The 15,455-nt window shown below is 33.6% G+C and overlaps 1 protein-coding gene across 11 annotated transcripts in view; it reads left to right on the forward strand.

Moving 5' to 3' along the window:
• DMD (dystrophin) overlaps positions 1–15,455 on the forward strand; it is a 1,227,136-nt gene that overhangs the window by 920,617 nt on the left and 291,064 nt on the right. For all 11 annotated transcript variants that reach the window (XM_035333326.1, XM_035333348.1, XM_035333385.1 and 8 more), the window contains one exon: positions 5,741–5,858. In XM_035333326.1, the coding sequence (XP_035189217.1) occupies positions 5,741–5,858 (118 nt within the window). The remainder of the gene's footprint in view (positions 1–5,740; positions 5,859–15,455) is intronic.

Raw genomic sequence — 15,455 nt, forward strand, 5'->3', positions numbered from 1 at the left:
TTTTTTTTTTTTTTTTTTTTTTTTTTTTTTTTTTTTTTCCCTAGGCAATGCCTGCTCCCAAAGTCATTTTCTATAGATGGTGAACTGGGGAGGAAGAGAGAGGGTGAGAGTTCTCCCAGCTCTAGCCATCACCATCACCTTACATTGTTGGTCAAAGCATGGAGTTTTAAATCAATTACTCTCCATTCTGCTTGGCTTTGTTAGCATATGTCAAAAGCACATTGAACTTTTTGCTGTCATAACTTCCTGTTATGAATCAGAATTCATGTTGTACAAGAGCATTTCTCAGACGTTCATAATGCCACCAAATTTGTTGATTTACTGTCACAAAAATCATATGAAGAGTTCTACGATGCTTTTTTGTGCCTCTAGTGAGACACCTGGTAAGTTGTCACTTGTGGCTTTCCCACAAAAGCACTGATGGTGTTGATATATTCACTAAACCAGTGGTGAGAGCTGCACAGGCAGTTCTGGAGTGGGCATAAAAATAAGTGCTTATGAAAACTTAAGCTATATAAATTACTCAGGTCATAGTGCCCCATCTGTTAATGTTTTGATTTCACTGACAGGTACCAATCAGCTAGCAATGCTGTTGAATAGTAAGTCTAGCTCTTCTTATTTTCTTAAAATTATGCATGCTTTGAAGGGAAAACATGAAACAGCTAATAGCCAAAACAAAACTTGTCTTGAAAAGAGAACTCCATTGCATTTAATTACTTTAATTACTTCATATTTTTTTTAAATGCAGAGAGTATGTAAACAATCACTTTCTCTCTTACTCCCTTCCTGCTTAGTGACAAGAAAACAAATTCAAATTTTGCTCGGGTGGAATAACTTAACAAAGCCAATTCTATTATGTAGATGAATTGTAGGTGTAGCATATCTACATTTTTTGGAATTATTAGCAAGCCTTTTTTCCAAGGCTTTTTTCTCTTTCTAGGTGTGTATATAACACATTATTTTTAGAGAGCCAACCAGCTTTAAGAAATTCAATTGGTTTAATTAAGTTATCATGGCTATACATTTTGCTTAGGAAATAATTGATTCAGTTTTTATTTAAACTTAAGATTTGGTTTCTAAGATTTTTCAAAAGATGAGAAAAAACATTTCCTCAACAACTGTTTAATGGAATTATGCTTATTCAAAGAATAACATCATGAGTTTGGAGGAAGGACTAGGTTCATAAGAAGAAAAATGTATCTTTTTTCTTGTTCCCATTCCCATATTAATTGTTTAACTCAAGAATTGCTTTTGTGGTCCATTGGTTCATCTCAATAAACAAGGTTGGAGGTGATCCTAATCAAACCATCACAAACAGCTGGGAAATTTTAGTCTTCACCACTTCCAATTTACTCTTAATCAGGAGGGTCTGCTCTACATCTCTTTTTTAGCCAACATCAGCCTTTCAATTACTTGCTATTAGCTGTCTTAAGTCAGAAATAAATAAATAGATTTTAGAGGTCCTATGCTTTATTGTACATAAGCTGCAGAACATATGGCTGGAGTGACAAATATACAGGCTGAAGGATACTATGTTGTAAAGGTAGAGAATATTTTAATTCTCAATCCCAAGCCTTGCATTTCAATGTTTAATTTTTCACTCTTCATATCTTCCAGTTTTTGGTTTACTTTTTAGAAATTTTTATACAAGTTATTTCTGTTGCTGACTTAAACAGTTTGATACATAACTTAACCCTCCTTTTGTGTAAAGGAATCATAAAACTTAGGAACCTGAAAATTGGATCTTTCTTTTGAGCAGCTGCTGTTCACAAATGTGGGAAGATTGTTGAGAGTGAGTAGCATTGCTTTCTAACAAAACGTAGGCAGGTTTGATGACTGAACCTCATTTTTCAAATACTGGGGTGTCACCAAGCACCATTGCTTTGGAATTCATAAATATATATATATATATATATATATAAGAAACAACAAAAAAAAAAACACAGCTCTTTGGGGGTTTAAAGTTGTATTTCTGCAACTGTACTTATCCATAATCCCTGTTCATTGTTAACCTACACCTGTTGGCCTACACGTAACACATATTTATTGATTAAAATATGGTTTTTAATGTTTTACAGCATACATTCTTGTACTTTTACAGAACATCAGGTAAATAATAGTAACAGGAAATTATAAGAAAGTGTTTATGAAAGAAAAATATTTTTTTTGTTGATGACTCCCCAAATGTTTGTACCCTTGCTTTCGGTGATCTGATGGAGACTAGACAGATTTCTGCTGAACTTATTTTGAAAATTATTTCATAATAACTTTTATTTTTGTATTACCCATTTCTAAATAGCATAGAAGATTTCATTTAGTGTGCTGACATTCCAAATTAGAGGCATCTGGTCTGTTACATCTGCTGCCCTTCCACCAGGGTGCCACTATTAAGGAGTTTTTCTTCCCATGGCTGTTGTAACAACATCTTCTACTAGTTTCTGCTTTCCAGTTGAGGATCTAGTTTTACAACCTTAAATAGTTGACTGAATTTGTAAAAGTTTTTATAGTGTCTCCATATATATATATTCCCTCTTCCCCCCCCTCCATCCCCAAACTCATGTTTAGTGTTTTTTTTTTATTGCATGTTCATCAAAGCACTTCTCTCTTGTTACCCACAAAGTCAATTTGTATGAGTAATTTCTCCAGTCAATGAAGATTTTTCTGATTTTGATAATAACTTCAAGAAAGATGAGTAGAGTTCAAGTGTTACTGTTTATGTTTATGCTACAGGATCACAGGAAGGCTCAGGAATCGTGTATTTTACCAACTACTTCAATCCAGGCTTCCATTAGGTTTTGTATGTGTATGTGCAACTTAGATCCCACATGGTGAAATTGTACCAATTTTATCTGATTTTTTTTTTTTTTTTTTTAGCGACAGAAACATTGTACCTTGTTTGAGTAAGGTTCTGTGCAGACAGTGAATCAAAGAAAGAATGTATTGATTTGATTAACATTGTTTTTTCCTTATTCTGAGCAATCTTTTTAAGACTTGAGAAAAAAGCATCTGCTCTGTGTACATTATTGTCTCCTTGACAGGACCAAGAATCTTCAGATCTTTTTGTAGCATAAAGATTTCAAAATGCCCTTCCCGACCTTTCAAAAAAACACATTAGTACGTCTGGCAGACAGTAATTTTATTCCCATTAAATGGCAAAGGGAAGGATGTCCTCACATTCCATACAGGGACAAGACTTTTCTACCCAAGAAAGCAGCAGAGTTAGGAAAACAAACAAACAAACAAACAAGAAAAACTTTAAAGAAGTGTTGCTTTTTTGTTGTTGTTTTTTGAAATGTGTAGTTCAAGAATAGCTAATAGGTCTTGCACGTAAATCATTCAACACAGCATTTAGGCATACCTGGTGCTCATTTTTGTACTGAAAGGATTCTTACTGAGCCATTCTTACCTATTGTTTTGTTTCTTTCTATATCGTACAGTAAAAGCTTTCTTCTTTGCTGCTAACATAGTATTTAATCTGTTTGGAGATTTAGGCTGGATCAGATAAATCATTATATTAAATGTATGAAATTAATATATATATATATGTGTGTGTGTGTGTGTTACAGAACGATCTGGGAGTCACTCTTGGTGTAAGACCTTAGAATAATTTGCTTGTCCTCTTCTAAACAGTTTCGGGGTAGGAGAAGGGAAATATTACTTTAGAGGCCACACAATTATCTGTACATGTTGTACTTACTTTAATGTTCCTTCTGCACGGTCCATTTTAGTAATGTATATAATGCAGATGTTATTAGGCTGCAATGGGACTGCTTTTTCTAATGTAAAATTCATGTCACTCATTAACTTGTCTTCCTTGAAAATACAATTTTGAGGACACATAGATATCTAGAGGTAGTAACTGCATCAGTAGATTTTATTCCTTTTTCTTAAATACTTTCACTAAGGAGTGACTTCTAATGAGATATTTGTTCTTTCCTTAATTACTCAATCTGCTGCATTAACTGAGTGTCTCTGTATGCAATCCAATCAGTATAGAAGTGAAAATACCATCCAAAGCTATGTATGTGTGAGTTTAGAAAGTCAGTTATAATAGACTTTCAAGGAAATTCTGATGCAGAAGTTAAAGGCTGGAATTTCACAGGGTACAACTGGATGTGTATCCTGAAAATTACTTTTTTTTTTTTTTTTTCTGAAGAGTTTATAACTGAACAAAACTGAAATTCTATGCAGTTTATAGCTTGCTCTTGATGATGCATGCTGTACTTAATGGAAGCGCTCTTGATGCTCTCTTCTTTGATGCTCATGCTCTTTTGATAATTCCCTTGAACAGGAAATGATATTAGTTCTTTAACTGTCACCTTCAACTTGGTGAAATTATGCAACTCTAATCTAGGTTGGAGAACCAAATTTAAGGTCAGATGCTGCAGGTCTATTTTATACACTGCAATTAGTGAATTACAGTTTTAAAATAAAGTATGATTATTTAGAATAAAAGCATTTTAAGAAAAAAATACTTAGACAAAACAGTCCAAACAGATGTCTGTAAACAGGTGAGTATACTAACAGATTATCTAACTATTATCCACATAAGAAATCTGAAAAAATAAAAATCCTCCAGTGACCTTTTTTGTCAGCTTGGCATTGATATACTGTTGTACCTGCTAGCAGTATGCCAACATGCTCCTGTGTTCTGGTGACTCAGAATTGTGAGTCAAAACATTATTTTGTCATAATTTGGTAATAAATATCATAAATAACTTCTAACTCCTAATTCTGCAAACCTACATTACAGGAGCTTGAAGTTGCTATATTTGGTCATTGTCTTTTAAGTACATGCTTTAGATGATTTTTATCTGGGAAACTATTGATCTGATTCCTTGTTTGCTGTTCCCTAATCCTTCAATGTAAATTAAACTAATATATGCATAAATCTTATATGGCTTACTTTTCTTGAGTTCTCATTTTGTTTGTGTATAAAACTGTTATGTTTCAGTATTTATTACCTCATGAAGATTATGGTTCATTATTCTGAAGCCCATCTTTTTCCCTGTGAGTAGCTGTAGATCCCCTTCTGATTTACTAGTTAGATTGCCTGAGCTTTATATAACATCTTGACCAACATAAATTACTGTGACTGGTGATTATTTTTCTTCTAGGTAAGGTGTCAGGACAGAAAAATTAATATAAACAGTCATGCATTGGCTTTAAACCAATAGAAAGTAATTAAATCTTAAAATGTTAAGAAACAAACAGTGTTAATTAGACTTCTTGAGCTATTAGAAAAATCCTGGCTAATCTGATAAGAAAGTAAACCCCTATATCTTAAAAAAAAAAAAAAAAAAAAAAAAAAAAAGTATAGTCTAAGAAAATAGTATCCTTTCTATAGCATTGCAGAGAGAAAGGTTTATATAGATTTATAGGTTTAGGCTTACCATTGCGTAATTTGATTGGTTAAAAATGAAGAATGGTTGTCATTTTATATTTATATTGTAATCACCATTATAAATGAAGCCTATATAAAGTAGACGATTTTTCTTATATATATATATATATATATATATATATATATATATATAAGAAATATATTCTATATTTGCACATAAAGAGTAGTGACAATATTTGGAAGGTCCAGACCAAATTCTTCATTAGATTTGAAATTGCAAAAGGGTTTTCTGCTTTAAATCAAGGTCGCTCAGCAAAAAGTCCCTACACATGGTCTTCTCAACAGCTCTACATGCTTTTTCCTTTATTTTATTTTTTTGTATTTCTGTGCAACTAGGCAATACTACAGGATCTGGAGCAAAGACGTCCCCAGCTGGATGAACTAATAACTGCAGCACAAAATCTAAAAAACAAGACAAGCAATCAAGAGGCCAGAACAATAATTACTGACCGCAGTAAGTGATGATTCTGCTATCATATGACATTGTAGGAAATACGAAAGATGTTGTAATACTTGATAAGCTTTATATTTTTTTAGACATATGCATTTGTCATGAATGGGAGAGTTCCATTGGAAGACAGTTCTCAGAGATTTTCCAGAACCACATAGATTTCTATTATGCAAGTGAAAGTCAGTGATCACAGATTTCAAGATTTTCACCTTAAACTTCGTATTGCTTGTCTTTGTAGTTGAAATTTTGCAGAAAATACAGAATGTGATCACCATAGATAATGAAATACCGTTATTCTTAAAAGAAGATGACAGAAATAAATAAATCATAGAGTATAGCCATGAGCTTGTAAGAAGCTTTCAGTTCAACACCTGCAGTACAGTTGCAGCCTTGCAGCTTCTTCTTTCATCTCCCCTAAGGTGGCATATGCCTGATGATGCATACTAGGTTTGTGTCAGTTCTTCAGTTCTGACTTCCTTTTCAGAATTAACCAAAAGCAGTGTAAAGTAGAAAAATTACAACTCAGAGAGATGTATTCATTTCATTTGAAGTTTGAGGAGAAATGGATAGTACGTAATAGATGTTACGTAAGAACTTATTCCTGCTTAACATGCAAATTAATTTTAAAATCACATACTCAACTGAGTTCAGACACTTTGTACATACACCTCAACGTTACGTATCTCCTTCAAAGCCAGTATGTCATACTCCCATCAGTATTTTATATTATATGTTTTCATTTTTAATTTTGAGGCAAGTCTTCTGATGATAAGAATTGTAGACTTTACATTATATGCAAGCATAATTCCTGTAAGCCCTCACGAGAATTGTATGCTAGACTAAATTTCCTTCTGTTGGAAAACTGCACTTCAGTTTAAGTGAAATTGCTTTCTAAGATAGATTAAATGCTTCTTACTCACATAGCAAAAATAAATAAATAAAATACAAAGCTATCAAAGCTATCAGACTGAATCATGAAAGAATATGTGGTAATCCAACTATATTACAGCTTGCATTTGTGGCTTGTGGTGTGATGAATGTATGATACATGATAATTTCATAGATTTTCTTATCTATAAAAGCTTCCAAAACAATTAGCTGGCTTTAAACTTAAAGTATACATGATTTGTTTTGAACTGATTTAGAAGTTAATTTTCTATGGTGAAACTGTCAATATCACTGTCAATATCCTTTAATGCAAATCTGCATCTTATACAGTAAATACATGTATAGCATCTTCTAATGTTACCCTGTTGTTGTTCATGAAAGGTTAGAAGTAAGCAAATATTTCTTACCATTAGAAATAGGTCTGAGTTTCTGCAATGGAAAGACAAAGTATGAATAATTTTGATCCGGTCTTCTGAGGCAGCAAACTAGATTCAAGATTTTTTTTTCATGCTTAGTTAGTTTATATAATTGTAGATACTAAACACTATTCAAGAGTTATTTACTACTTCTGAATTTTAAAGAGACCTTGATATTTCTGGGGGAAAAAAAATAGTTAGGACTTTATGATGTGACACTTACAAGTTTTTTGTTGTTGTTGGTTGGTTGGTTTTTGTTTTTCCCTAACATAGCCAAATGTGCACTACTGTTATGCCAAGCATTTCTTTAAGTAAAGAACTTTAGTAATGTTTATATTTTGTGTTATTTTCTTCCTGTATGTTATATGAAGAAGAAGCATACTACTCAGTTTAGTTGGAGACAGGCCTGCTTATTATCTGTATAGACAGGATCCACTTGTTCTTGCAGCAGCTACTGCTGGGGTAGTTCTGTTGCACTCCTTCACAGTGCTGAATATAGAAGGACTGTCCTTGCCTTCAGCAAAAGAGCTGTGTGTGCTCCAACACAGGCTTCTGAAGCCTGCTATGCTGTACAGGGCTCCCACCTAGTGCAGTTGCTTTGCCTTGCAGACCAGCACACACTGAGTGTAGCCTAGGATGATGCCCCTGGTCCTTCCCCAGGAATCTTGCTCACTGGGGGAGCTGAGCTTGGGCCAGAGAAACTGCTCTGCTTGTTAAGGTCTGCACCTTCCTCACAGTTTTATAGAGCATCCTTCCCATTTTACTTGGACTTAATACCAGAATCCTAGTGCAAGTCCTCCCTCTGCCTATCACAGACTGTTCCCCATTTCCTATGTTTTTTCTCTCTCTCCATGAATGCGAATGGGTTACCATGGTTATGTCTTAGCACTGATTCAAATTTATCCAGTTTCATGACCTGTGCATCAGCATTGTACCATTCATGCTCCACTGCATCTGTGTATCACTCACACATGAAGCCTTCTTTAATGTCACAAATCAGGTGCCAAATGCATTGGATCACGTCAAGAATAAAGGGGAGCATGGTGCTGCACTGTGCTGGTGTGTCGCATATGAACTGACAGTCAGCTATAGCCAGTGACCGCCTCTCCCACATGCTAAAGTAGGGCATCTCACACTCTGAGAAGTGAAAACCTGAGAATATCAGCTAATTCCTATGAATATGTTGTTCATTACCTTTTGCTATTAAGGTGGTATTAAAAAAAAAATCATCTGGCCAATATCACTGAATTGATACGAATACTGAGAGTCTCTTGGTCAAAGGACAGGTCAATATGTCATCAACTGGAATGAAAACCCTGAAGATTCTGGCTTTTGTGCTTATACCGGTAACTCTTAAGTCACACTGCTTACATAAATATGTCTATTATACTCATTAAAGTCTTTGAATTACATTTGAAAACTATTATTGCCTTTGATAAATAGCAAATTGATTTGCCATTTATAAAATCGAACAAGGTACACATTTTACACAAAATAAAGCAAGCAAAAAAAAGTTTAATAGACAACGTCTACTAAGAATTGCAAAAAAGTCAAAGAGGTTGGGAGGTTATTTTTAAACAGAATTGTCATAATATTGCATAGCTTTAATCTTTATAAAATAAAAACATAAATTCAGGAGAAGCTCATAAAATTGATTCATTTCCTCTGAAGTTTTTTTTCAAAATTGATTCATTTTCCTCTGAAGTATGAAATTACAGGAGCTGTGCTATTTAAAAAGCTTGGGTATATAAAGTAAAGATTGTATAGTTTTTACACAATGTTATATTTAAATCCCTGTTTATTCTAGTTTGCAACTTACACATTGGAGAATACCAAATATTAATAATTACGTTTAGTCTTGAGAAAAAGTCCTGGGAAAAAGCAAGACACATCTCTACTCTTTTACTGTCCTCAATAAAGCATTCTATTCTAACAGAACCATATGCTATACAATAATAATTTTCATTACATAATGCATCACGGCTCCAAAACACTTTATTTTACTGTTGATGAAAACATTGTTTCTTAAGCTGAATGAGTTTATAGACAGTAAGTATATTTGAAAAGTCCTTTTATTTTCTATCAGTTCCTATACATAGAATACATAAAGCCAGTAATGAGTCAATACACAAATATAGCAAGAGTTTTAAAAAAGATAAAATACAGTCTTAGAATCAGAATTAGGAAAGTAATTACAAAAGATACGTTAGATCTTGCTAGATCTTGGAAATGTAAGAAACTTTAAATAGCAGGCCTTCCTACTGCTGTGTTCACACACATGCAAAGATAACAGTGAATAACCTTTCTGTGTTTTTACTTTGCTAGTAATTTACATCCCAATTTTGTACTGTGGTTTCTGGCTGTGTAAGTGATAGAGAGGAGGTATGAAGATGAATATTTATAGAACTCTATGAGGAAACAATCTCTTACTGACCAAAGAATCTTCAAGATTATTTCAATTTCAAGATTATAAGCTAAAGTAACACACATCTTTCTTAAGCAATTGTGTGAAAAATAGTGAACTCTCAAGATATCTTCACTTGAGAGGTCAATAAAGCTCTATTGCAGTAAATAAGTGAATGGTAGCATTAAATGCAAACCGTTCAATTAAGAATATTTATGAAGAATTACATTACTGAGGCCTAAATGATTCCTTCTGAAGTTTGTTTTGACAATTTCTTAAACCAAAACACAAATGTATGGATAGTCTGTAGATGATGTCTTCCAGAACAGTGAGATTGTTGGTTTTTGAAAAAAGAAGTTATATTTTATAATTGATTGTTAGGAGAGCTGTGCTTGAAGTCATCTGAAAAAAAAAAAAAAACTGAGACTCTCTGTGCAACTCCATAAAAGTGCCTTTATTGGATCATTTGCTGTATTTGACAGCTTTATGGCAACATCATCAACGCATCATCACTTTCACAACAAAATGTATGGAAACTCCATAGTGAATTACAGCTGTACTGTTCTTCTTGGCATCTTAAAATAGCTGTTTCTGTTGTACTGCCATCCATGTAGTTTTCATTCAGAGCTATTGAATACCACTTGTATTTCAAGTTTACCACTTGAAAATACAAATTCATACAATCTGGAATTTATCATACAGTAGTAAAGCTTCTAGTTACCCAGATTGTGAAAGAAAACTGTAAAAGAAGAAAACTGTATTTATATATAGTTTGCCTGGTTATCTTGTTTATTTTTTGAGCTAAATTACTGAATGAACCCTAGTATTTGCTGGATTCCAAATATTTCAAGAACTTTTAAAGAAACTGGTTAACAGTTTTCCTATGTCATAAAGATGCAAACCTTATTAATCCTCCTGATGTACTTCTTTACAGCTGAAGCTCTGTTTATTTTGTGAGACTTCTATGCCTTCATGGAAATGAAAGATAAGAGAAACTACTTGTTGCTAAAGAATAAATAAATAGGAAAAAGATAAAACTTTGTGTTTGAAAGCAATAGCATGTTAATGGGAAGAGTGCCATATTTGAAATCACTTCCTTGGCACAGATTTGCTGCTGTAGCATTTGCAACAAAGCTATTGGATGTTTTAAGAAGGAATAAGAAGTTATTTTGGAACACTGGGGAGAGATGATGCTTAAACGTGGGAAATAACGTGCCACAGAAATGTCTGAGTGATTGGGGAATTAGAGTTATGTATTACTTATTACACCATATATCATATATTTTAGTGAACAAAAGGTGATATCTAAACTGCCTACTTCAGTGCTCCCAAAAGCAGCGAGGCTTCAAGAAGATGACGTTTCTCCATTTCTGGGTGTATTCGTGAGTAAAAGAGGCACAGCTTCTTTCATAGCCCCAGAGCTCCTAAGTGCATTAGGTGAGCTCAGTGCTGTTGGCTATGCTAGTGTTGCTCACCTTGTAATGCCTGTGAAGAGAGTTAGATAATTACTGAACTTTGTGTTGCATGGAAATTCAGGTGGAACATAGCTATTTAATTCTAGATAGGTAATTTAAATAGATAGGAATGGTCTCGTAAGTTTTATTTTTCTAGAATTCAGCTTTTGGAGAACAGCATCCTGGATTTCTGTGCCTCATAGAGACACTTAATTTTGCCCAGATTGTAAGTATTAGTAAAATATATTGTCTGTCCTCCCCAAAAGTTAGAAGAGCATAATGGTAGACCAAATTTTTAATACGGAAATCTGACTAAAAGTGACTTCTCTGGTAACTGTGAGCTTGTGAACAGCAAAAAATAAGTCTGGTGTGTAGTGCAACTCTGTGCTGCAGAAAGAAAGTCTTTTAGAAAGAGCAACATGGAAATAACAATTTCATTCTTTAATAATTTTGTCCAGGATCAGAAAAGTTAAATAAATAAATAAATTTCCCATACCTCTGAATAAGGAAAGCATTCTTTGGAAGGGGAGTGCTTCATGCTAATTGTTACCTGTTACTATGTGATGTGACCATGAAGATAGCTTGGTGATATACCCTCATCAGAAAGAGAAAATACTTCCCACTTAGTCTAGGGAAGGATCTGCTATGGCACCAGACACAGAGCTGGTGTCTGACTCTGTTTTGTGTATTTTTTTAACCTCTATTAGTCATCATTTAGGGATTGAGTGAATTGATACAAGTGGTCAGTCAGAATACAGACCAAAAAATAAAAATTTAAAAAAAAAAAAAGAAATTTAAAGTGCCAAGAAAATTTAAGCTTATTTAATATTCTGCAGCTTACTCTTGAGAGGCTTGGAGACTGGGATGGTAGAGCTGAAAAAAAAAAAGTAGTAAAAGGACTAAAGTGTGTAAGTCTTCAGCCTCTCTAGCCTTCAGCCTACCCAGTCACCAGAAAGTTGCTGTTGCCTAGAAGTGTGAGCAAACAAAATCTTATTTACAGGCTGTCAGCAGGTAATTCCGTACCTCAAGTACTGTTGTCTGCTTCCCTACTAAGATAAGTCCTATTAATAGTGTTGTTTGGGGCATCTTCTTTTTTTATTCTCGAGGGGAGCCATATTTCATCACACTGTTTTTATGTAACTACCTGTCTTTGTTCTTAATGTCTTTGTAAAAATCTTTGACGTTAGTTGAACTCCGCATGCATGTTAACAATCTGAAGGAGTTTTTTTTTGTTTCTTTTTTTTTTTTAAGTAAAGGAGACAGAACAGTGTCTCAGTGGCTTCAGGAAGAAGCGACTTTATTTGCAAATGTGTAATAAGCAAAACGTAAAGGAAAGGTAAGGAACTGCCACACAGGATGAGACTCCAGCTCCTACTAATTTGTTCTATTGTCTCCAAAATCTATATTAACACATCCTTCTGAAGAATATTTAAGAATTCAATAGTAGCCAAATGTGAGGTAATTAGAGAGTATGTCTCAATATATGAAGTACTTAATTAATTATCTTAGACAATTAGAAAAGTGTTAGCATAATTTTTTGATAGATGTAACAGTGAGGTCTCTGTCAAGAATTTGCAGTTCTTTGGAAAAGCAAGCACTGAATTACTTCATCATCTTCAACATATTTAACAGTATCTAATGTGATCCTATTTACAGTGTTACAAGAAAAAAAATATCTAGTTTTAATTACATTTGCTTTCAAAATTGAATTAAATCTCAACTAACAAATGTTAATAAACATTTGTATAAAATATTTTTAAAATCTGAAACTTGTAAATGCTGAGACTATAAAGAGCTATCACTGAAGACGTGTGTGAAGCTATCACTGAAGACGTGTCAGTGGTAGAAGAATTTTCCAATGACTCATCAGATTATCAGGGCTAGATCATCAGAAAAGAATGCTTTCTGTTTTATATATTATATATAGTCTTTCCAATATATATTACATATTGGAAAGACTTAATTTTCTATGTTAAAAGGAGTAGTATTAATAATTTCCTATTACAAATTAAACTTATACCACTTGTAGCATACTTGTGGTCATCTCCATTACAAGTACGTATCTGAAATGATTCCCTCTGTTCCTTTTGGATCTGAAATCCAAAAATAAAGGGGGAAAAAAATGAAACAACTGTCTACTATTTATAACTGTTTTAGCATTCTACATTTTAAGAATTATTTTTCAAAATTAAAGATTTCTTAAAAAGCTATTTAAATTCCCTACCTGTTGATGAAATTCTATAGCTGTGTTTATTCAAGGTCCACATGGGCAATTAATAAAGTTACTGTCTAACCTTAAAGTCTGAGTGTTTGGTTGCTCAGAATAGTGGAAAATTATTTTTCATTTTGACATGGGATTTCTGTCTCCTGCTAAATTCCAGGATTGTTTCTAATGTTTGAAGTCCAAAAGTCTCAAAAGTATTGCATCATATGGTTTGGATGTATTCTTTTTTTCTCTTTCTTTCTTTCTTTCTTACTGTCAAATGACAGTAACTCCAGGAAAATCATCAATTCTTTACATAGGAAAGGTGGGATAGTATCTTTTATCTCCCAGTTTTTGTCTGTTGTGTGTTCGAAAGACAAGCTTTTTGGCCTTTTTTTTTTTTTAATTATGATAAACCTAAGTCTTTGCTATTTTGGACAATGTTTCAAGGCAGAACTTGTTAGTTCAAGGTTAGAACTTGTTAGAACATAGTTTTGGACAATGTTTCAAGGTAGTGTTTGGTTTAGATTCAAAATTTGCTGTGTTTCAGCCATGTCAAAATACTGATTTTGAAGTGTGTTCATTTGTCTGTAGCTGATTAAGCTTAAGCCATTTAGTGTCTCATGAAGTTTAGGATCCTGTACCAAAGAAACACAGCGGTCTGATAAAAATAAATAAATAAATCTTTGGGTCATTTTCTAGGCAATTTTAAGTTCCGGAGTCTTATGCTTTGTGCCATTAGGGACTTTATGTGTTGGGAAGCTAAGTATGGATTAACTAGCATCAGACTGAAAGCATCTCCTGCAGTATATAGAAAATAGGTGCAAGGGTGAGAGATATGTCAGTCTGAGGTAGAACCAAGAAATTAAATCCTTGAGGAATTAACTCACCTGTGAAAATACTTAGTTCAATATTAATGTAAATTTTTAAAAGACTGTAATCATAACTCTAAAGCATAATTTAGTTTTTGTTTTGGCCGGTAATACAGTCCTTGGAATGAATGTGTTATGTGATGCTTTTCTTCTCTCAGGAAGATGATTGTGAGAGAAATAACTATTATACCCTAGTTGTCAGTATAGTATGTAATTGCCAGTATAGTGTGTAGTCTGAAGTGTAAATATTACTTTCTTTTTAGTCTTTATTTTGTATGTGCTAGAACTTCTAGTAAGCTGTCACTGAAAAGATACCATGGGGAAAGCTTATATTTGATAACTTACTACGCTATGAAATTTCTAATTTGAAATTAAGACAAATATATAGTTTTTTATTTCAATTATGAAATAATAAATGTATTAAGTTAATGCAGTTAAGATCCCTGTACAAAAATGTCCCAAGTCTATGCTTAAAAAAGAACATAGAAGTATTTCAAAATATGTTTTCTACTTTGAAGTCACTTCTTGTTAATTTGGAAGTTTAGTGTGCTTTCAAAAGCAAAGATACAGTTTTGTTGTGGTCCGCTGTTGAGTGTTTTTTGTTTGTTTGTTTTTCTCTGGTGCATGCATGGCATTTTTTGGTTCATTTCTTGAGCTAAGCTCAGTATTGTTGCTAGCACTCCCTTTTCCGTAGCAGTTGAGCAGGCAAGCAAATGGAGCTCAGGCATCATCTCCCACTTTACTTCTGCTGAGAGGTACAGGCTGGGGTGGCTCAGAAGTTGAATCACTTTGTAGCTCTGGTGTAGAGACACAGTAAAAGATTTACAGTAGTCTGGGCCTATAATTCCAGTCTTGGAATTCAATTGTAGCCCAGCAGATGGTCTCAGAGGTAAGACTAACAAATGCAATGACTGGGAGCCACTGTGTTTCTTACTGACCATTGCACATAGTGTGTCAGTTTACCCTTGCTGATGCAGCTTAATTAGCAAATATTACAGTGGCAAAGAATTGGACCTTGAGAGTTATAGTAAGTAGAACCTTAGTTTTTGAATGATGTTATTCTGACAGCTGGAACAATATTTAATGTTGAAAAACAGAAGGAGGATATATGCTACTTATCCTAAAATGAATCAAAACTAATTGAAGTCTTCAAATTTAGAATTTTTGGTTTATAGCTTTTATGGGGAGTGGAGGTTTCCTAAGGAAATTATTTCTTCTATTGAAGAAGAAAACAGAAATATAAATGGTATGCATAACTTCACTTCAGTAACTTTGAACCTGATATTCACACATTCTTAGAATTCCTGAGTACATTTTAATTTTATTAGATACTTTGGTACTTAAGATCTCCCAGGGTCCTCCC

Source organism: Oxyura jamaicensis, chromosome 1, assembly GCF_011077185.1.
Source record: "Oxyura jamaicensis isolate SHBP4307 breed ruddy duck chromosome 1, BPBGC_Ojam_1.0, whole genome shotgun sequence".
Lineage (NCBI taxonomy): Eukaryota > Metazoa > Chordata > Aves > Anseriformes > Anatidae > Oxyura > Oxyura jamaicensis.